Source organism: Parasteatoda tepidariorum, chromosome 2 (genome assembly GCF_982258835.1).
Source record: "Parasteatoda tepidariorum strain Cologne lab strain chromosome 2, Ptep-v5.0, whole genome shotgun sequence".
In the NCBI taxonomy this organism is placed as follows: Eukaryota; Metazoa; Arthropoda; class Arachnida; order Araneae; family Theridiidae; genus Parasteatoda; species Parasteatoda tepidariorum.
The window spans coordinates 74844760-74869275 of record NC_141756.1 but is presented as its reverse complement, the minus strand read 5'-3'; the positions used below and the strand labels follow the sequence as shown (position 1 = coordinate 74869275).

At 31.8% G+C, this 24516-nt stretch overlaps 1 protein-coding gene across 2 annotated transcripts in view; it reads right to left on the bottom strand.

The window, feature by feature from the left end:
• LOC107452733 (F-box/LRR-repeat protein 16) overlaps positions 1–24516 on the bottom strand; it is a 70745-nt gene that overhangs the window by 24689 nt on the left and 21540 nt on the right. Inside the window, exons 2-3 of one of the 2 annotated variants that reach the window (XM_071177687.2) lie at positions 21280–22061; positions 18408–18561 (exon numbers count right to left, since the gene is read on the bottom strand). In XM_071177687.2, the coding sequence (XP_071033788.2) occupies positions 18528–18561; positions 21280–22061 (816 nt within the window). In that variant the 3' untranslated portion in view covers positions 18408–18527. Of the gene's footprint in view, positions 1–18407; positions 18562–21279; positions 22062–24516 lie in introns of those variants that run through there. The other variant, XM_071177686.2, reaches the window with a different exon arrangement.

Sequence of the window (24516 nt, the reverse complement as noted above, 5' to 3'; positions counted from 1 at the left end):
TGTCATAACGACTCTTTTCTTGAAGTTTCTCCTGACCCACCTGCCTACAACGCCATCTAGCAATACTTTACGGAAACGGTTTGTTAATTCAGTAGATATGAATAGTTAACACTCTATGTTATATTATGTCGCGTCTTTGTCATATTTCTTTTCTCCTCTCCTTTTCGATTATTTTTATCGCATGAATGAATAATAATTCTTTGGGATTTATTGTTTTAAAATTCAGTTTTTATGCATTATTTCAATCAAAATTATTGAATTAAGATTGGATTGCGTGAATTTAGGTTTGCTTTTTTTTTTAATAAATATTTTGTAATTGAGAATTTATGTTGAAACATAAAATTGTCTGATCAAATTTAAATCTTTTATTTTCCATCTTAGTTCTATAAAACGTAAAATGTATTTCTTTCACATTTTTATTTACTGTTATCTACTTATATTCTTTTATATAATAAATTCTGTATACAGGGAAAAAAAATTACATTCATTACGCTTTTCCATATTTATTCTTTCATTAGTTTAATTAAAAGGATTAATCGTGCATTCCCTTCCTGTTAATATGAATTAAATTCAACATTGAAATAAATATAAGAAGAAAAATGATGAGAAATAAAAATATTTAAAATAAATCGTAATTTATTTTGCAAAATGTATTTTTGTTTTCATTAACAAACGACATCCTTAACGAGTTAACAGCATTTCACAGAACTAAAATAAAACAAACGACCAAACGATTATAAATGAACTTAATAAATTCAATTAAAAATAATAAAAGAAAACGATTAAACCCCATCAAATCATCAATCTCACTGATAGTTAATATTTTTTACGTAGCATCGTGCTTAAATCGCTTGGACCAGATTGTTGCTATTTTGCTGCGCATTGATAAAAAAATAATAACAAATAAAACGCACCGTTTTTTTTATATGCTTTAGCATTAGACTAAAAACTCTTTTATATATTTGTCTGTGATTAATCTAACGTAGTGTTAGAGTTACGAACGACGTACAGATAACATTCTATGATTGGTTGTGACCTAAACCAGGCCACTGGTTTGCCTTCAAATATGGTTGTCAGTGCATATCATTCCTTAAGGTATCTTTATCTAGTGGAATCTCAAAATTGTAGCTTTGCTTTCAATATAAACTATTCAAATTACATATTATACAAAAATTAAATTAATAGAGCAGAAGTTGAATAAATGCAGAGTTTGAAAGCATAGAACAAGATATTTTATTTTATCGTAATGTACGTGTTCAATATCGGATTACCAATGATAAAAAAATTTTGGAAAATGGTGAAGTTTGAGATCGCGAAGTTGGTCAAAAATAAGTCACGCATTTAAAATTATTAATGAAAAAGTTGGAATTGATAGGTAAGCACAAGCCCCCTACATTGAAGAAAACAATAGAAAGGGTTGCTAGAGGTCACATTTATTTGGCAATACTTTATCTCCCATTTAATTGCGCCAAGTTGAAGAAGGGAATAGAAAGGATTGCCAAAGGTCGCAGTAATTTGAAATTCTTTTTCTGCCATTTTATTGCACCAAATTGAACTAGGGAATTGTATATGTGAAACAAAGTTCTACCGAAATTCCATGCTTGGAATAATTAAATAAGCTCTTTTATTTAAAATTATTCTTATTGATAAAGAAAAATGAGCATGATACATTATTATAAGGTACCCGAGTCTTCCAAATGTATTCATTTTCTTCTTTTTCTTAGAGAACACAAACTAGAATAATGGGGCTTCATATGAATAAATGAATAAAAATTATGGAAATTAATAATCTTTTTTCCGTTTAAAGTTATTATTCTGCCTCTTTGTCAAGTGTCCAAAAAATGCTTGTATTTCTAATTGTAGTTTGTTAATGAATAAATTCAAATAGGATTGATTCAAATTTTTTTGGTAATAAAGAGATGATTTAAATTAATGCATCTTTGTTGTTAGGGTGAGTTAAATTTGTATGTGCTGTCTAAGCTAAGGCTTAACCTTGAAATTCGACGTTTATTAATATTTTCCCTTGAATTTGCAAAAATAAATGTATGATACATATTATATATATACACCAACATAGTAAGAGTATGTATACACATTGAAAAATATTGCAATCGTCGATTTCTCATTTATTTAAATTCTTGATAAAACTTATCTCGCAGTCTGTATTATCGGTTAGATTTTTTAAAAGCACTGAAAACTACATTAATGTGTATTCCTTGGTAATAAAGCATCAAAGTTGTAACGTTAATTTGCCATGCACAACCACGTGATTAGACGCAATCACCTGACTCATTGCAAGTTACCCAGTTGCTTCGATTATGATGAAATCTTTAGAGATCAACCGGGTATTTTTTTTCTTTTAATTTACTGTTTCGAATCATATACGTTATCAACATTTTAAATTTTTCTAAAGCAATTCATATCTTCATTACGGATATATATACAGATGAAATTGGAAGCAAACAATGTGTATCACAGCTGAAATCGGATTGTTATTTAGCGTAAAATCGATACGGCAGTTCTTACAGAGTTCGGAAAATCCACTGTCTAATGTCCAGTACAATAACTTAGTAGTGTAAAAAAAGCACCGAAATTAGCCCAAAACACAGCTAAGCAAATCATAACATAACATAATAAACATAAAAAATAATAGCCCTTAAACATAAACATAAAAACAAACATAACCACTAGTGAAACATAAGCACTAGTCAAACATGAAAAATAATAGCCCTTAATAATATCAAAAGATTCAAAAGGCTCTAACTTTTTTATAGCCTTTGGGAATTTTCCTAGTTAATATTTGATAAAGTGTGGCCAAAATAGTGGTGTCATTTATATTAAACATTTTATTTTAATGGAAAATCTTTTGAAGGGGGTCAGCATAATGGCAGTTAGGTAGGCCGCAGCAGTTCTACCAGGAATCATCTTGGCTAGGGGCTCGCAGGAACTTGATATTTTCAATGATGCTCGACAAATAAGATCCATTCAAAGTAAATATAATTATTTGACACCATCATTACATTTTTAACCTGATTTGTTTCGAAAGCGGGTATACGAGTACGTGAGTCCTAACATGATTCCACAAAACAAGGTATGTCTCATAATGTGTTTGGAAAAAAATGCCCGTTTCTCACATATTTTTGTAAATAATTTATACAGTATTATTGTGAGTTCGTGCTTATTGATCATTTGAAAGAATATGATAATTTTTTTAAAAGAATTTTTCAGATACTGTTGTCGCTGTTCATTGTTGACGAATGAATATACTCAATTTTTTTATTTGTTGAAGCGAGATTAAAAGGAATATGGAGTAGAATATATGCATCCGACCGGAAATTTGTAGATGAAAGATTTTTTATTTACAAATATAAGACTATTTAAAGGTTGATTTTGCCCTCAACAGTTAATTAAAACATTAAAAAAATATATATTATGAATTAAAACTTTATTAAAGCGGACTAAAATTCTTGAATGAACTTTCAGAATGTTTGAATTATTTTTTTACAAAATGGCGCCAGGAATTTCATTGTTAAAATCTGAATGCTCATATTTCACTATTTTCTCACCCCTTCCCCTTTATTTCAAGAGCAAGTCACGATAACATACCGTTGTGACGTCAGAGGGCATTCACAAAGTAGAACTGAACGACCTTGTTTGGAACTTCTGACGTCACTGAATACTAGTATGACGTCAGAATTCATCGATTCCAACTTCCTGACGTCAAAGGACGATAAATCGATTGGTTTTGACTCCGATTCGGTTGACCGTGGTTATTTGTTTGTTTATTCATTTTTTTTAAAAAAAGAAAACTTTTAAAACTTTGTTCTGAAGTGGTGAAAAAACTTGGAGCGTTGATTTGGTAGAGACGAATGGTGTGCAGACATATGGAAAAGTTTTGCGAACAAAACTTCTACCAGAAGTTTTGAAAGTTGAAGAAAATGTCACGTGGAACAGGGGTGTAAGAACACGTGAATGAAATGGTTCAATCACTGCTGATTGAATGGAAAGTTTAAATGAACTTAGAGAAAATTAACAATTTTTAGAACAAGTTTTAAAAATTTAAAGTTAAAAGTAACCGTATATTTAGATAAATTTTTTTCCATTCGAATGTTTTCATAAAGTATTTTCAAATATTAAATTTTAGAAGACAATATAAGTTCGCCATTTAACGAAGTTATTATAAAGTAGCGATGGCAATAGTAATTTGAACGTTAGATTCACCTGTGCTGTCATGTTATGATTTAACTTTTTGAGATTGGGACGTACTTATACTGTTATGGAACCATACAAGTAAAGTCAACTTTTCTTACATATCCAGTAGTTTTAAGAAGGAACATCTTATCTCCAATTTTGGTTTTCCAAAATTTTTATTTTTAGCATTTGATGGAAACTTTTATTGCGTTTTTGTGAAATTAGATTTTTTGGAAAGAGTTACAAGTACTAATAAAGTGCTGCATTTCCGAATTTACAAATTTCAATCACGTTCTCATAGAACCTATATTTTTCACCCTTATTCTGTCAATATCGTCAAAACTTTTATGATTTTAATTTCACTTTTATGAGTTGATAGATAATTGCATTATCGACGATGCAAGTTGCACAATACGAAATCATGAATTGTAATTACTTAACTATCGTCTGAATTTGTTTAATTTACCGTTATTACGGTTCAAAGTTAAACTTTTTTTTTAAGAAGAGTTTTTGACAACTCTAATTTTGAAATTTTTTACGCTTCATTTCATAACTAGTACCTGAAAATTAGAGAATTAGAGCATTATTCAAGGCGATGCAGGTTGTACAGTATGAAATCATAAATTTTAATTACTTAACTATCGTCTGAATTTGCTTAAGTTACTGTTCGGTTCAAAGTTACACTGTTTTTTCTAAGAAGAGTTTTTGACAACTCTAATTTAGAAATTTTTTATGTGTCATTTCATAACTAGTACCTGAAAATTATAGTATTATTCAAGGGAGATTCATTTCTTATTTCGCGGACAGTACATGAAAATAAATATTTCATCTAGCTTCATTTTTACAACTTCTGATTCTAGGCGTCATTCTCTAAATTATGCGATTCTTTTTTTATTTCATTGTGAAACAGAATAGTTTTGTTCGTTATTTGGTCAGTGGTTATTTATTTGGCAACCATTCATGCGAGTTCAGCCATAAGTGTTGCTTACATAGGAACCGTGCCAGAATTTGAAGCATAAAACGAACCGTGTAAATAAAAGGACGAGAGGCATATGTTTTATAAATAAATAAAAGAATAAAACTTTTCCTTTTTTTTAAACTATAAAATATATTTTTCAAAAATTTGTAAAAATATGAAGTTCTAAACAAGTTCATCAACCGCAGGAAATACAGAAGCACGAGAAACTTCTTAAATTTGGAGTTAAGGAGAATATTACTATTGTAACGTACTGGTGTACCTGAAAATACCGTACGTTTTATAAGTAAATAAAACTTACCTTTTTGTTTTGTTTTTTAAACTATGAAAATTATATTCTTCGAAATTCATGAAAATGAAATAAATGAAATACAGAAGCACGAGAAACTTCATAAATTTAGAAATAATGACAATTTTACGATTGTAACGTACTAAAGAAGTATGTAAAAATACCATATGTTTTATAAATTAATAAAAGGAAAAAACTTTGTTTTTTTCACATTAAAATAAGTTCTGCGAAATTTATAAAATAGAAATGCAAAAGCACGAGAAACTTCTTAAATTTGGAAATAAATAAGATAAGTTACGATTGTTACTTACCAAAGAAGTATGTGAAAATTCCACTTGTTTTATAAATAAAGAAAAAAAATTTTTTTTTTCTCATTGCGAAATATATTTTTCGAAATTTAGAAAAATATAAAGTTCCAAACGAGTTCATCAACCGCAGGAAATACGATAAACTTTTTATATTTAGAAATAAAGACAATTTTGCGATTGTGACGTGCCAAAGAAGTATCTGAAATTACTTTATGTTTTATAAATAAATAAAATTTTCCTTTTTACTTTTTTAAACTATAAAATATATTCTTAAAAATTTATAAAAATGAAACGTAGAAGTATGAGAAACTTCTTAAATTTGGAGATAATAACAATTTTATGATTGTAAAGTACAAATGAAGAAGTTTCTGAAAATACTATATGTTTCATAAATAAAGAAACTAATAAAATTTTCCTTCTTGCTTTTTTAAACTATTGAATGTATTCTTTGAAATTTATAAAAATGAAAAGCAAAACCACTAAAAACCTCTTACATTTAGTACCGAAATACGAAAGAAGTACCTGAAAATACCACATGTTTTATAAATAAATGAAATTTTCCGAAATTTATAAAAATATGAAGTTCTAAAACAAGCTCATCAACCACAGGAAATAAAGAAGCACGTAAAACTTCTTAAATTTAGAAATAAGGACAATTTTACGATTGTAACATACCAAAGACGCATCTAAAAATACCATATCATTTATAAATAAATAACTGTATATCAAGTTTTCCTTTTAGTTTTTTATAAACTATTAAATATATTATTCGAAATTTATAAAAATATGAAATTCTAAACAAACTCATCAGCCGTAGGAAACGTTGAAGCACGAGAAACTTCTTACATATAGAAATAAGAACAATTTTACGATTGCAACATACCATTGCAAAAAGTTCTTTAAAGAACTTTTTTTCAAGAAAATGAATGGTTTCCCGGAAAATGGAAATTGAATAATTTCTAATCACAGTTAGAAATTATAAAACACGTCGTTTAAATTCCATAATTTCTAATCACAATTAGAAATTATTAATATTAAATTATAAGCATGTGTGTCCATTATTTGATGCTTCTTAAAATAAAATAAACTTTTCAATGTGATAAGTACATAAATGTACATACAAATATGTGTAATGCGTAGAACGTAAGTAAATAAGCTTGAAAACATTTATTAATTTCTTTGAACACCTCTCTGAAAACGCAGGCAATAAATTACATTTTCCAAATGGAGTTCATAATTAAAACTCAATTTTTTTTACTATCATCGAAAATGCATATAGATAGCTGCCTCGAATTTTCACGCAGAGAGGAGTAAGTAATTTAAAAAATAATATTGTCAATTGGAAAGTGAAATTTTTAAATAGAAATTTGACTTAGACGTTTGCAATTATTAAAATCGTTAAAGTTAAAAACTACAATACAAACTAACTCACACAATGGACTGTTCATTCAAATAAATAAATAAATAAGTAAATAAAATAAAATACACAAAAAGCGTCACTTGTAAACCGAGGTGATTGGGTTTAATGCCTTACATCGTCTCTGTGCACTTTTTTTGCTTTATCTATTTTTAAAAAAAATTATTGTGAGTATGTTAGTGCGCAACTATAAAAAACAGAAATTGCTAATCAAATTTGATGCATACATCGTAGTTAATTAGGAAGCAATAGGATTATAACTCTTCTTAGAATTTTATAATAAAATTACTAAAAATTACAAGAACAAGTTTCGTCCTTTTTTTTCTTCTTTGGAGCTAAAAATAAATGTTCCAAACCTCATCTCCATGTTACTTAATCTATCTCCAATCAAGTCGAATGAAACCTTAGGCGGATAATTTTCTTAAGATTCGCCTGGGTGTTAGGGAAGGGGGGAGGAGTAATCTTTGAAGGGGAGGTGACCGGTTAATTGAATGAGTGAAGAATGACCGTGAAAAGAAAGTATTCACCAAAATAAATCGCTGAGGAGCAAGAAGGATCGAAACACAGTTGCTATAGAAACAAGATAGGGCGGCGGCGCGTCCCAAAGAAAAGGAGGTCGACTCAGGGGCGCCATATCATCCACCCCCGACGGTCCATCGATTGCGACATTTAAAGAATCACTTTTGTCTAATAAACTGTCCATTCATCAAAGTTTCTCAGTCAAGATCAGAATCAACAAAAAACGAAAAAGAATTCCTATGAATGGAGAAGGAGAAGACTGCCGTTGCCACGAGAAGCTAAAGTTTTGAAAGTTTTAAGAACATTATACTTTTTGATGTTTATTGAATGTAATTCGTTAAATATTGCAATTGGTTTTAGTTTCTTGAATCTAAATATAGCTCTCCAAAAGTTACGGTATATCCTGTTTCCTGTTTGTCTTGAATAAACATGGAAACAAGAAATTCGAACGAAATGTATTCTAAAAATTTCTTCATTGAAAACAATATAGAAATTTGCATGACACAAGCATAATTTAAAGCTTAGCAGAAAAATCTTCTCAAAGAAAACAATGAATCAAAGTTTTGTATATATATATATAAAAAAACTGTCGACGAAGAATTAGAACTGACTGTTCTACCCTTAACTGTGACACACTGGTGTGGTGACTTCGACTTTTCATGCTGCTTATTAAATTTTCGGACACTAAAATGGGATGCGAAGATCAGGCAGTATGTAACCCTTTCATCCAACTCATGTAATGATCATGATAAGGACTCGGAAGCGGCAAATTGTCTGCTAAGGTAGATCTAAACATTCTCTCTGCTGTGCATACATAATGCTTTCTCTATACTTCTATTATGACTGATTCTCTGACATTAGAGGGCAGGTAAAAGATACTTGACTCCAAAACAAAACTATCAACCAGGAATATTCTACATAATCTCCAATTTCCGGGAAATTTGAAAATGAAGATTATGTAGAAAATTCCAGGAAATTGCCATAATGGAAGCGAAAATTTGATTGTCTAGGACAGCGGTTCCCAATTTTCTTCGGCAATGGAACCCTAAATGATCAAAATTCTTTCGACGCTAACTCTACTTCATAACTAAAGTACATAGAAAGTATTAACCAATGATAGACAGACTTTATATTTTGAAAATATTTAATAAGAATAACGTCATTTTATCTACGTTCTAATATCATCAAAAATTTTAAATTAGGTCTTATATCTGACAATTGAAATCGCAGTCCTGGAGCTGAATTTTTTTTTTTTGATCTATAAACATAAGCTGAAAATGAATAAAATAAGCCGGATTATAGTTTTCGTTGAAATAAAAGCTAAAAAGTTGAAAATGTTTATTAACGTTGGCTATGGAATGGCTATAAACGTTGAAAATGGTTAATAGGGAAACATATTTCTTTATTAACAATCTAGTTATTTCATTTAAAACGCGCAATGAGAAGTGTTAAAGCAATATTTTATAAATGCATGCCCTTTTTATAGTTTAATCAATACATTGTTATTTGAAAATTTATAAATTTTTTCCCAAAAATGTGTTATTTTTTTTTCCTTCTTATTTACATTTTGCTTTAAATTATATCGTAAAGACAACCAAAATATTAAGTAAATAATGGGTATTGATTTAATTTGAACATAATTACAGGTTTCAAAATCGCTAAATTTTTTTAAAAACAAGTCTCGGAACCCGTTTACCTCTTCACGTAACCCTAGGGTTCCGCGGAACATCATTTGAGAACCGCTGTTTTAGATATGCAGGTACTTTATTTGCGTCGCACTAGAGTTGCACAATGGGCTATTGGCGACGGTCTGGGAACTATCCCTGAGGATGATCCGAAAACATGCCATCAGAATTTTAATCCTATGTATAGAGGATGGCTCACCCGTTTTGGATAGCCCCGTTGACCTGCACGCGAAGTCGAGTAATTCAAGGTAAAACAGTTTAACGAGGACCAATGACACACATTCTTGATCCCTGCGCTGGCTATTCAAGGTGGTCACCCATCCTCTTACTGCCAGTAATGCTTGACTTTGGTACTGGAAACCGTGTCTGATTAGTTCACTGTGGGACGTTTGATTGTCTAAGATGGCATCATGTTGGATGTCGCCTGTATATCTGAAAGAGTTAGTGTTACTAGTTTGAGTATAGCATATTGAATATAGTGTCCTTAGAGCTAGCTCTGAGTTCGAATTTTTTAGTGATTCAGTTGGTTCTGATGCTCTTTTAATAGAGGAAAGAAAGCAGCGTTAAAGTTTTATCACGTCGTGAATTTCCTGGATTATAAATATTCTACCTGTTGGATATTCTAGAGATGCATCCGACAGAAAATATTTGGTCCGAACTATAAGAATTCTCTGCTTTGAGTCCTCCTCCAGGGTCATAACACGAGTTGGGGCAAGAGTTACTTCGTGTCTAGTCTATATGCTCACAGTTTTGATGAAGGAAAAATTAATTGGTAGCATGGAAAGTCGATGCCACTTATTTATTGTGCAGTTAGAAGTTGGCACATAACTTACTAAAACCAATTCTTCTAATTCTTTCCAAGACTATTTTCCTCATAAAAATGAGATGTATTGTTTTTTCCGAAAAAAAAAAACTGTCAGCAGAATTGTCCAGATACATTTCAGACTTCATGTTTAAAACCACAAGAATTATCATGGATTGGAATCTCCTTGCCATTGGACTAACCGTGGGAGGTTTGCATGGTTTTCCACTCCATATAAAGCAAATGAAGGTCAGTTCCATCAAAAAAGCCCTCTCTTATATCTAATTTGACCCAATTCTTGTTCCAGGAGTCCTTTTGTCCCCTGGACTGGGTTCAAAATTACAAGGATAGAGATGAACATTGATACTCGTAAACTCAAAATTGGGTCGGCCGTTCAACGCTGGTTATATAAAATAAAATTAAGGAAAAAACCCCTCAAGAAGTAAAGAAATCAGGCCAAACCAAGAAAATACCCCTACATAAGGTTCTTTAGGTTGGTGTCTGAATACTTTTTAGCAGATAGTGCATGTATAAACTTTATGCGACCATAGACAGTTAATATGAGGATACTAGAGTTTGAATTGATTCTGAGGTCAAACTGTTATTGCCGTGCTTTCCAAATTCTAAGCATACCTCTCACAGGAGTTGTTCACAGTTTTTCTGTTCAGTTATCGCAGACGTTATTCTAAAGGTAAACTAATCAATTGTCCTAAACTTAAAAAAATCTATCATTCATCAATTTTTTTCAAACCAGCAATGAAGAAAGAATCGACGACAGACCATAGCATAAGGGAGCATGCCATTTCTCACCATTCTATAGTTCCTTTAATTGTTGAATCAACTCATTCAATCTTAAGTTATTAAATTTGATCGACATTCTTTCCATTCTATATGCTTACCCCGTAGAATGAAAATAAAGTGGGTTAATTTCCCCTTTTAAAGTTCTGTGAATGTTTACGATACATTTTCAATTAGAAAGTTCATTGAAATATGCACAAATTAATAAAGTTAATATTTCTTTATTTTACAACGGGCGTTAAACAGTCGACCCAATTTTGAATGTACGACCATCAATGTTAAACTCCGTAGCTTTGTAATTTTGAACCCAACCCAGAAGACAAAAGAACTCCTGGGAGCCGCGATGGCTCAGGGGTTAGAGCGTTCGCCTTCCAATACGGCGAATCGGGTTCGAATCCCAGTCAATATGAATTCCGCATCCGGCTTGCACCGACCACAGTGCTGACGTGAAATATCCTCAGTGCTAGACGGATCATGGGTCAGAGTCCCCCTGCCGTCAGGCTAACCGTAGGAGGTTCTCGTGGTTCTCCCCATGTAACGCAAATGCTGGTTAGTTCCATCAAAAAGTCCTTCACGAAGGTAATTTTCTCCCAATACATGATCCAGGAGTTCCCTTGTCTTCTGGATTGGGTTCAAAATTACAAGTCTACGGAGTTGAACATTAGTAGTAGCAAACCCATAAAATTGGGTCGGCTGTTCAACGACGGTTATAAAATAAAATAAAAAGGGAACTTCTGCATCAAGCATTGGAACAAACTAGCTTTTTAGAGGACATTTTGATGGAATTAACCCGCATTTGCGTTACACAGAGAAGAAAACTACGAATACCTCCCATGGTTAGCCAGATAGAAGGAAAGAAAGTGAATTCTAACCCATGATCTGTCTACGATAGAGGATATTTTACATGAGTAATGTGGTTGGTGCTAGCCGGGGGCAGAACTCGTATCGATCAGCCAACGCTGGGTTTCGAACCTTGACACCTCACCTGGTGGCCAGCACTCTGTCCCTGAGCCTTCACGGCTCCTAACCAGTGATAGAAAGTTTATTGAAGAGCTAAGTCAGAATGACGTCACAAATTCAAGAGTCCGTTAGGCTGTTTTTCAGCATGCATTTGTAAATTGGTCCGATAACAGCTTACGCAAAATGATTATAATTCTGCTCAGTCTTTTTAAAACAACTCTAAATTAGTTTTACGAATTTATCTAATTAAACATTCCTTACAATTATTCTGTTTAGCGTTCTTAAAATTAGTTTTAATAAACTTAAATTTTTTAAATATTTTTTAAATTTAAAACTTTTATCAGTAAAATAAATTCTGCAAAATTTGAGAATCTTCGGTTTTCTTTTAAACCTAATATCTCGGAAATAATTTTTTTTCTTTTAGAGAGATGTAAAAATTAAGCTCTTTGGATTCAGTGAAAATGTCTTTTAATAAATCAGGAAAAGAACAAAGACTAGTAAAATAATTCAGCCATTTTATTCAATTAATTTGCATGAAAAATGAGAAAACATCTCAACTTACCTAATTCTTGTGGTTTTGAGGGGAAGGATACTTTTTATTATTTTTGTAAGTGGCAACTGGCCAAAATACACCTCTTCCTTTGATACGTTTATGCATTTTGAGTACGTCGACAAAGTGGGTAATTATTTCTTAAAACGTAGTTATTTTAAAGAATATTTTGTGGGAATAATATTAACTTTGCTTTGTTTTTTTTTTTTCATTCCAATTTTTAATTTGTTCTGTTATTTAGAAAGGCACGTACTTAAGTTTCTTAAACTTAAGAGAAAAGATGAGATTAGCTTTGCTTCAAAATATCAAGTTATACACTACTCTAGATAGGCTTAAAAAAAAAAAAAAAGATGTGCCGGGCTCTAAAATTATGCTGAAATCCGGTACCCGGTAATAATTTAATTGCATACCCGGACGTTTCCGGGTACCTGGCAGAAATTTAATTTGTTACCCAGTTGGTTCCGGGTTACCTGTCCGGCCGGGTAATTTAATGAAATTTATTACCGTTGTTGAACAGTCGACTCAATTTTGAGTATACGACTACTAATGTTTAAGTTCATAGCCTTGTAATTTTGAACCCAATACAGAAGACAAAGGAATTCTTGGATCAAGTATTGGGAGAAATTTACTTTCGAGGAGGACTTTTTGATGGAATTAACTAGCATTTACGCTACATGGAGAGGAAAACCTCAGACGGTTAGCTTAACGGCAAGGAGACTCTAACCCATTACCAGTCTACCATTGTGGATATTTTTAAGTCACAATGTGGTCGATGTAAGCCCGATGCAGAATTCGTACCGACCAGCCTTTGATGAGTCATCTCATTGGGAGACATGCGCTCTAGCCCCTGAGCCACAGCGACTCTCGGTCGGGTTTTATAACAACCATGCAAAACAGTATGAAAAACGCATAATTTTCTATTAAGAATTGACAAAATATAATAATAAGGAAATTTATTAGCCCTATAAAAAGGAACCTTATGATCTTATCATTAGATTTTTTTAAGCTAAATTAAATTTTTTTTTAAAGAAATTTATAATTAATTCTTTTTCATTTAATTTACTTAAATTATCAACAGCATTTATCATTGCAGCTTCTAATAAAAGTAGGATAGTTTAAAAATATTTTAATAACAATTTATTAATTAAAAATGTTTCATCTATCTATATTATATAAAACGCTAATACGTACGTATGTATGTATGTATCAATAAAACCGATGATATTTCTTTTCTCGCACTGGCAACAGTTTTCATTTTTAATTGATTGGATTCGGCGCGCAAGAGCACGTAGTGAGCAACCAGATAACAATAACCAGAGTGAGCATTATCAGGTTGTTCAATTCAGATTCATGCACTAAAAACATGACAATATTTAATTTAAACTCAATTAGGAATTAATTAATTAATTGAAGTGAGAATGCTTTAAAAGGTCGCTGTTGAATTGATATTTTTCTACTGGGAGCTACCTAAACGTCTAAAAAACGTTTAAGTGTTTGTATTGAATGCATTGAATTTTTTTATATTTCGCGTTTATTTATGCATTGAATTTTCACGCTTTAAAATGCGGAATATTAGTGAAGCAATATTTGATAATTTATTTTGCTAATATGTTTCTTATTTAGCTAATGTTTTGATTTTTTCACTATGTACAATCTAAATATCTAATATACTTTTTTAAAAGCCAATAAGAACATTGGTAGAATTCTTCAACATAAGTACAATACTATGTCTTTGATGATAAAATACTATGTCTTTGATGATAATATATTATGTCTTTGTGCTAGAACATTGCGTTCATTGGCGAGCGAGCGCAGCGAGCCATGGTTCACGGCGTGAACCACATAGGATTGCGTAGCAATTCTCGGGGGATGGCGAGCGTTAGCGAACAGGGGGCGGAGCCTCCTAGTTAGAGTTTAAATATCAAACATCTGATAACTACAAACGTAATTTACGTGCAATGAGACCTATCGCAGTACAATCTCTTGAAATTTCGATACTCCGTTAAAATTTTTATCTTATTACCAATATTGAACAGAAGATTCATGAAACGGTTTCAATTCTATCTTCCTTTCTATTCTTGTAATTACGAATTTTTAAAAGATATATATATATATATATATATATATATATATATATATATATATATATATATATATATATATATATATATATATAAACGTAAATCAACTTGAACTGACAATGTAATAAAATGATTACAAATGAATTATTATTATTTTTTTAAAATTATGTTGAACTAAATTTTTTTTTTTGTATTTAAAAATAAAAGCTACTTTTAAAACTTTTATTTATCAATTTTTTCTTAAACAATTATCTCGGTTTTCACATGTGTTTTTAATCTTAGCAAATTAATCTTTAATGAGGTTGAAACTAGCAATAACATAACAATATGTAATGTGTCAGTGGTAATAAAATTTGCATGTTGCAATTGTTGTTTGTCTATTATACTTCAACAAAATACTAAGCTTATGAACCTAAAAAATAAATACCTTTACTCATTTGCTGAAAGCAAATTTAGTATGAGAGTACAAAATTAAGGTAAAATAATCGGCAATAGTCTGTCCGTTCAATTAATTGTAAAGTTTACGAATAGGAACATGTCTTTATCTTTACTGTTTTGTAATCATTTACAACTTGTACAGTTAAAAACCCATGTACACAAAACTTGGCGGTTTTGTAACCATTTACAATTAGCATGGTTTCAAAATAGTGAAAATGAAATATAATTGGACATTGGAGTTAGGTTGTGTTTCAATTGTGTTTTGGCATATGAACCATGTAATGTAACTTATTTAGCTTATCTAGTGGTGCCATCTATCGTGAGAGATGGGTCTAGACTTACGCTAACTAGCTGTGTGGTGCTGCCATTTATGCGTGAATGAGATCATTCGAATCAACCAGTGTCACCAATTGAGGAGTGCTGGACAAGGGATACACTTGATGTGTTGAATGAATGGGAGAAATATTGTGGCGTCAATGCTGGGATTCGAATGCCCGTTTAGATGTTCATGTGATGGACACATGGGCTTTTTCAGTTAAACAATGTACCCAGCTGCAAGGATCTAAATGACTTCATAAAAAAGAGTTAATCAGCGATTTTTCTTGCAGCTGACATACCATCTTTATATGATAATTTGACTGTTTCGGTTGATCAAGGTAAAATAACAATGAAATATGCTGTTGAGTCGCGATGGCACAGGGGATAGAGCGTTCGCCTTCCAATGAGGTGAACCAGGGTTCAATCCCGGCGATGGCTGGTCGATACGAATTCCGCATCCGGCTTGCACTGACCACAGTGCTGATGTGAAATATCCTCAATGGTAGACGGATCATGGGTTAGAGTTCCCTTGCCTTCAGGCTAACCGTGGGAGGTTTACGTGGCCTTCCTCTCCATGTAACGCAAATGCGGGTTAGTTCCATCAAAAAGTCCTCCACGAAGGCAAATTTCTCCCAATACTTCATCCAGGAGTTCCCTTGTCTTCTGGATTGAGTTCAAAATTACAAGGCTATGGAGTTGAACATTAGTAGTCGTAAACCCAAAAATCGGGTCAGATGTTCAACGACGGTTATAAAATAAAATAAAGTTAAATATGCTGTTATTTAGCCATTTTTCGAGAAACTTCTAATAATATAAAATATTTCTAACAGTTTTCTCGTTCCTTCTCTCTCTCTCTTTCTTTTTTTTTTGAAAATATATAGATGTTCTTTAATTTCTTCACTAGGGAAAAGATTCTCAATATAACTCTACCCCTCCCCCATAAAAAAAATTTCTCAAAAAGGAAAGCCTTTTTGAAAATGGAGACACATTCAGATTCTAGCTACAAAGTATATTATCTAAAATGATAAACTCATTTCATTTTACTACGTATATTTCAAAATCACAGTTCGAGATTAATTTTAGTATAATCACAACTTATAGATAAAAAAACAAATTGAAATGCAATGTCTGATGAAACAGAAGTGTAACACTTTCATTAAAATATATACAAATACATTCGACACAGCCCAAGCAAGAAATGCTGATATAAAACGGCGATAAAACATATTTTTACGAAAAATATTGCTTTTCTATCTCCTTTTAAGGCCACAATATGAATGATGCCATTTATACGGAATTGGATAAAGGAAAAATTTTTGGCACCCGTGCATTTCTACGCGCTTACTGTAACACTACGTTATAACTGTATTGGAAAAGTAATTATGATATAGCTTATAGATTCAGAGAGAACTACTTTGTTAGAACTTATTACTTTACGTTATTTTTGATGAGAATAAGGAAGAAAAATATGAGTGATTATGCGTATATTTTGAGTTATTTACATATGATAAAAGAAGAAACTTCTAAAGGAATTTTGGAGATATTATAGTTTTGTAATAGAATAGGGTGCAAAAGATGTTTATAACGATTGCTTGTGTGATTTTCAACCTCAAATTAAGTTAAAAAAAGTCAAGTTGAAAGATTATAATAAATAAAGGAATAATTAAAGAATATTTTTATTAAATTTATTCAAAAGAATAAAAAGGTTAAAATCTTGTCGAAAAATTTAATTCAAAATATCTACAAATTTTTGTCATTAATCATCAAAGGGGAATCGCCAGCAATCGTTCAAGACGAATCGGTATTAATCGTCGAAGAGAAACCGCCATTAATCGTCAAAGAGGAATGGTTATTAAATAAAAAGAACATAAACCATTTTTTTCCTTGAAAAAAAATTGAATTTTAATGAAATTAATAGCACTATACTAGATCAGAAATATTAAATATTAACAAGAATTTTTTTCATATAGTTAAAAAAATACACAAATAGTTTGCTGAATTTTTTTATAAATATTTTTTCTGAATGTGATATTTATTATTTATAAAGATATGCGTTTGAGAGGTTCAATAATTGATGTCGTTTGACTTCGTATTGGAGAGAAGGAGTGATAGGCTTTTTTTAAATGTGATATTGACTATTGATATATATGCGTTTGAGAGGTTTAATAATTGATATCGTTTGACTTTGTAGTGGATAGAAAGAGTGATTTTTTAAAATGTGATATTTATTATTGATAAAGATATGCGTTTGAGAAGTTTAATAATTGATATCGTTTGACTTCGTAGTGGAGAGTAAAGAGTGATAGATATCTTTTTAATGTGATATTTATTATTGATAAAGATATGCGTTTGAGAGGTTTAATAATTGATATCGTTTGACTTTGTAATGGAGAGAAAGAGTAATATATTTTTTTAAAATGAGATATTTATTATTGATAAAAATATGCGTTTGAGAGGTTAATAATTGATATCGTTTGACTTTGTAGTGGAGAGAAAGAGTAATTTTTTTTAAATGTGATATTTATTATTGATAAAGATATACGTTTGAGAGGTTTAATAATTGATATCGTTTGATTTCGTAGTGGAGAGGAAAGAGTGACATATATTTTTTAAATGTGATATTTATTATTGATAAAGATATGCATTTGCGAAGTTTAATAATTGATATCGTTTGACTTCGTAGTGGATAGGAAAGAGTGATATGTATTTTTGTAATGTGATATTTATTACTGATAAAGATATGCGTTTGAGAGGTTTAATAATTGATATCGTTTGGCATCGTAGTGGAGAGGAAGTGTGCAAAGATTAGCGACACGAGAGCTCAATATATGTGAGACACATAAGAAGAAAACATCCATAGTCCATTTGCATGGTTAACTTGGAACTATCCCATAATTCCTTTATGACAGAGGATATATTTTATTACACATGGAGGAGGGGTTTCATAAGTGATGTAAGGCAACAGTTGCCAATTTTTTTCGGATGTGGGAACCCAAAATGGTGGTTTGGTGGAAATCCAAATTTATAAATAAAATTAGTAGCCGTGAATTATTAACCAAAGAAAGATTATTTTTTTTTGATAATATTTAATAGGAAGAATAAAAAATTTTCAGTAATCGTTTTATCGATAACAGTCGTAAAATTATAGATTTTATGTCAAACAGTTGAATTCGAAGGAATGGAGTGGCATCTAGTCTAGTTCCGAGTTCGTTTTTGGTATATGCACAAGCTGAAAATGAATAAAGTAAGCTGAAATATAGTTTTGACAACAAAACAAAAACTCTTATAACCGCCGACAATGGTTATTAGACAAATATAATTCTTTGTTCTAGGATGTGATCATTTTGCTTTGAATTGAAATGTTCGAAGAGAAATAATGACTGAATTTTTTTTAATACAAAGGCATTATCATTTTCATTATTTATTCAGTTCAAGGTAATTAGAGGAAATATTTCTTACGAATTTTTTTTATTTCTTTTTTTATTGGTATTTTACTTAAATAATTTCATAAAAATAATCAGAATAATCAAATAAATGATGGTTTACTGTTTGGACATAAATGTAGCGACAGGTTTCGAAGATTATTGCCGGTATAATAAATTTAAACTCTCGGAACCCCTATGAGATTTCTATGAAACCCTAGTGTTCCGCTGAACACCTTTTAGGAACCATTGATATAGAAGATATATCACAGAGGATATCTTTTAAAAAACATGTGGAGAGACAAGTGGAGAGACAAGTGGACAAAACATGTGGAAGACTTTAAAGTTATATCATTTGGAAGTTATAATTAATAGAAATTAATTAGGAAGTTATCGCTATAAATTAGGAAGTTTTAATTAATAGAGATAAATATAATGTTATTTGTGTTCCGCATAAGAGGAAAAGACGTAATCCTTACGGGATTATCCTACGATTCATTAATCAAAGAGGATACGTTTTACTAGATTATTGCTATGGTAAATGAGCTGATTTTAGTATAATCAGTAAAATGTCATTTACTATATTTTGTGTCAGATAATATTTTAGAAATGTCTAAAGAGTTATCTTGCTCAAATACTTTAAGCAAACTCATTACGGATTGTTATGTAACTTTTTTCAATTAACAACTTAGGGAAACAGAAAAGAAAAGTATTTTGTTTAAGTTACTTTTTAAAAAAATTTAATTTGTAAGTAAATTTCGTATTTGCATTAAGAGATTAAATAACTAAAATTCAATCATGAACAAATGGAGTGCAAAGGTCAAGGTTATTCCATATCGAGATTGCCAGCTGGTCTTTTCTTTAGCCTCTGGAAAAATAAATGATGCGGTTGCCGTAGCAACCGAACCACGTTGAAATTGCATCTCTCGTTCTAACCTTCTCCAAGGAAAAGGCGTTTGGCCGACTCAGATTACGCTCTCTGCCTAAGCTACGGATTTGGCACATATTTTGACATTTAACAATGAAATATACTAGTACCTGTTTGCCACTTCTTTGTGGAATTTTTGGGCGTGTCGTTTTTCACCTTTATTCGTTTCCTAGATTATTTGCCAGCATTTTTAAAGATGATCATATTGCTCGACATTGTAAGTTCATAAATTATTCAAAAATATATAACATTGTATATTTAAAAATTCTTTTTGAGTTAAAAAAAAATGTGAGACATCGAAGATGTGGTAAATAATACAAGTGGAAGATATTATAGAACATGAAAATATCTAGTTGCAGGAATATTATTAATTGTTGAAAATTAAAACGTAAATAGGTATCTAACAGCCAGCTTACTTTAATTTTGTGAGGGTTTAGATTTAATGAAACTCAAAATGATGTTTGATGTAGATATTGTAATCATTTTATGCTATTTTATCACAATCCATTACCATTACTCGAGCCGTTAGGGGATTTTGGCCGAATTAGTGATAGAGGAACGTTATCAACCAATATTGTACCTAAATAAACCCTACGTAGAATTGTTTAATTGATTCCGTATAGTATAGTCATTGTTCAGCCTTATTGATCTGCCTTATGCAGTCTATATATATTAGTCACTGTACAGCCTATATAGGAATTAAATATAATTGTCTAAGTTTCTAGATCTATTGAGACGAAATTTAGACGTCCCAATCTTACTTCATTGTTAAATGTTCATATAGGTCGAGTCAATTATAAGCTCTGCAGGGATCAAGATAGAGTTTTTGCCAGGAAATATTGTAAGAAATTTGTCGACTTGCGTATAAGTTAACATATAAGTACTCGCATAAGTTGCGCAGAGGAAGTCTTTATGTTTGGTAAAATCTTTTTATTTCTGATCGCCGTGTATACCCTCCAACTTTTGAGTTTTGTGCGAAATATAATTATCAATGATAGTGAACTATGACCAAAATTTTTATAGCAAGCAGAATTGGGTACCTGAAACTCGTGATGAAGAAGACTGCTGGAATCAGATAGTTGTATGTAAATAAGATGGTGTGATAACGTTATAGCTATTAAGCTTGTTTCATAACCACGGTGAATCAATTTTCGGATCAGATTTAAGTGGATACCTGCAAGCGTTATCACGCACGGGTGTCGAACCTGGTTGTCAGCTGAATCGTGGCATATACAAATGCCAGGATTCAGCAGCCAATCAAGTTCTACACCCACACAGGACGTCGCTTTCAGGTACCCAGTTCTCATAAAATCTTTCTCAATGCTATAGAGCATGGCCGTTCCTCTATTTGATATTTAATAAAACTGTTTAAATTAGTCATATGATGTGGTGAACAAAATTTCGTTTTATATAATTCAATAAATATTAATATATTACCTTTTTTACCACTAGAAAAAAGATATTTTATGAAACTACTGAAATTCTATTATAGTTAGAACTTACAACTTTGTTTTAAAAAAATTCTTTCGATAATTTTAAAAGATAAAAATTTGCAATTAAGAAAAAAGAAAAATCCTAATGGATTTTGTTGGCTTACCTGTCAAGAGTTAGCTCTTCGAGTTGACTAAGATCACATGCTATAAATTCAAGCGCACCGTCAGACACTCTAGGGCACCAGCTGAGATCCAGAGATCTCAACTGCCTGAGATTTTCTGCCAACATCTCAACTCCATCATCGGAAATCTTAGAGCAACCAGACAGAGATAATTGCACTAAATTGGGCAGGGAGTGCACCAGGTTAAGCAGGCCGTGGTTGGTTAGCTCCCAACAGGAGCGCAACCTCAGAATACAAAGACTGGTTGTTTGCCGAGGACTAAAATAAGACAAAGCCGCATCAGTCACGTGGTATGCCTGTAAGTTCAGTTCATAAAGTGAAGGCAACAGTTGTGTTATAGCAGCGACAGTATCATCAGCAACATTTATACAATCCGCCAAAGTCAGTGACACAATTCGAGGAGTAAGGCTTGCCCAGAGTCCAGCATCAGTGACCTCATTGCAGCCGGAGAGCTCCAGCTGGACAATGGAAGGTAAACCACCAACGAGAATTTCTAAGCCTTTGTCTGTGATACCAGAGCACCGTAGTGCAACATGTCGAACGCGATTGGCCAGGCTGGGTGGGCATTGTGTGATTAACTCGTAAATGTCCTCATCGTTTGCTCCAAAGAGACACACCGAATCAAAGGCTCGTCTGTCGATGCTTTTGTAGATTCCTAGCCGGACAGTCGCAGAGCTGGTCTTTAGTTCTCGATAGTTCAGAACAGGTTGCAATCCGCGCCAGAACTTTGGCTGGTACAGCACTTCTCGCCATGCCGTACAAACCTAAAAATATGGAATATCAGTAGATTAGCTATAATTATATTGTTTTTAATACAAAAGTCTCATCATCAATAACTTACCGCAATGGTTTTAGGTTGAAACAAATATTTGACCAAATAATACTTGACAAATTTTAACAAAACAATGTTTTACTTTATCGAGAATTCGGTAATTAAGAGAAAAATTGGTAATAAAGACGCTTTCTTTCACTATTTATCTATACATAAGAGTACCATTTACAATAATACTTCATTGGTGAAAAATATATTAAAAATTATTTGCTGATTGGGTACTTTCTTTTTTAATAAATACCATATGCATGATATGAGAAGACCACATGTTTTAACACAAAAATAAATCACACAAGAAGACTGAAATTTCACAAAAAAGTTGATAAAATTTTTAAATAATAAAAGTACGACTGAGTTTTAGCATCTTTTGAAATGATTATGAATGACCATGAATTACGACTATTAGGACTTAATTTTAGAGTAAGAATTTTGGGGGTCATGTCATTCTTCCTTCATTCAAGGTGTGGCTATCGTATCCTCAAAGGAAATAATGGTTTAAATAATTTATTTGTGATTTTTTCTAAATTAAATGATAAATTTCGTGGATATATTGAAATAAACAATTCAGTACGGACATTCTAATAGGCATTGGGAAATGGAGTAACATTGCGTCTATGGAATAGCAAACGGATGCATCAGTCGTTTTAACGGTAAGGTAGCAGTACTGGGTGTCATTTAAAAGCGTAGACAGTATAAAAGATTGAAAGGTTATCTTATTGTTTAATTTTTGAATATATATATAGGGCTGCTATAATTAAAGTGACCCTGTTCAGACCCATCCAGAATTCGTTATGCGTATTGAATTTGGATAAAAATTGGTTTATACGTTATGCAGAGAAAGCGATACAATTAACTTTGGGTAATGGATCTAGTGAGGAGATCTTAAGCTTTTCGTTATGTATAGGATATTTGAGTTGGGTTGTAGTGGAGTTTTGTTTTATCGTGTGAATTTTGGAATGTGGCTTAATTAGTTTATCTAGTGGCGCCATCTATCGCGAGAGATAGGAAATGCAAAACTGTTTTCAGTTAAGAAGCTCTGTGGTGCTGCCATCTATGCGGGAATGAGAGTCTCGTATTGCAATAGTCTAGACTCTAGAGTTGAGTAGTACAGGACACTGGAAACTCCTAATGAGTTAAAGGAATGGAAGAAATATTGTGGTAACACTGGGATTTGAATCCCCGTTCTGGGTAATGAAATTGACAGATTAGATTTCTCGATCATAATATATACCTAGCTGTGAGGAAACTAAGTGGCGTCATAAGGTAGGTTCAGCTGGTGCAGCTAAAATTTTGGTCATTTAACCATATTGGATAAAAACAGTCAATAAGTGATTTTTCTCACACAGTTTTCATACTACATTTTAATTATTTTTGGGCTGTTTCAGTTTAATACGGTAATTTAGCGGTTAATTGTTATTTAACTTTTTTTTCCCCCGAGAAATTTTTGTCAGACAGAGTTTCAAACAGTAGTGTCAGAAATTTGTGCTGAGAACAGTGCGTTAGACGAGTATCAAATCAATTTTAAAAATTATGCCTTTCCAACTTTGTATTTATAAATTGAAATAAAAATCAAATAAAAAAATTTTTGAGCAAACAAAATGAAAAACAATGCATGTATTTTTAAAAAAAGTTTCAAGAAAGGTTTTCTGCACCACTTCAAAACTATTTCAACATCTTTTATGATAACTGCATAAAATCAGAAATATTTGAGATTGCTTTAATTTGTCTGTAGGAAATTTACAATATATTTCCATGTATTTTGCTTGTTTTGTCCTTTAAAAATAAAGGAAAAGTTGCGATTTTAATTTTAGAAATGATTTAAAGTTTGTTTAAAAACCAATAAAAAACAGCAAAGTGACTCAAGCATTTTTAGTATTGAAGCATAATAATTTCAATTAGTAGTGGTTAATAAAAGATGTCACAAATGTAGAGTAGTTCAATTCAACACCTCAAAAATTGGGCCCTCATTGGAGATAAAACCAGTTTTTCGATCTTGCAAAAAGTAAAGCTCATTTCCCAACAGCACGAGGTCCACTTTCAATGGATCCCGTCGCCCGTCGATATCCACGGCAACGAGTTGGCTGACACTCTTGCAAAGAAGGGACTAGACCATCTAGTCCTCTCCACCTCAGAGCTTACATACCTTGAACTTTTTGCAAGGCAAAAGGCCCAGAATAAACAAAAGTGGCTGCTTCCACCTATTCACTACTGGTATAAAGCAAAAAGACCAGGACTCTCTCTATCTCTTCCTGGTGACAGGCAAACCAACACCTGCTTATCCCGACTGGCCAGTGGACACCTGAAAAGTCTCACATTTTCTGCAAATCAAAAGATTTTTCCTCTTTGCCCTAAATGCCAACAAAACCAGGCATCACCTGAGCACATCT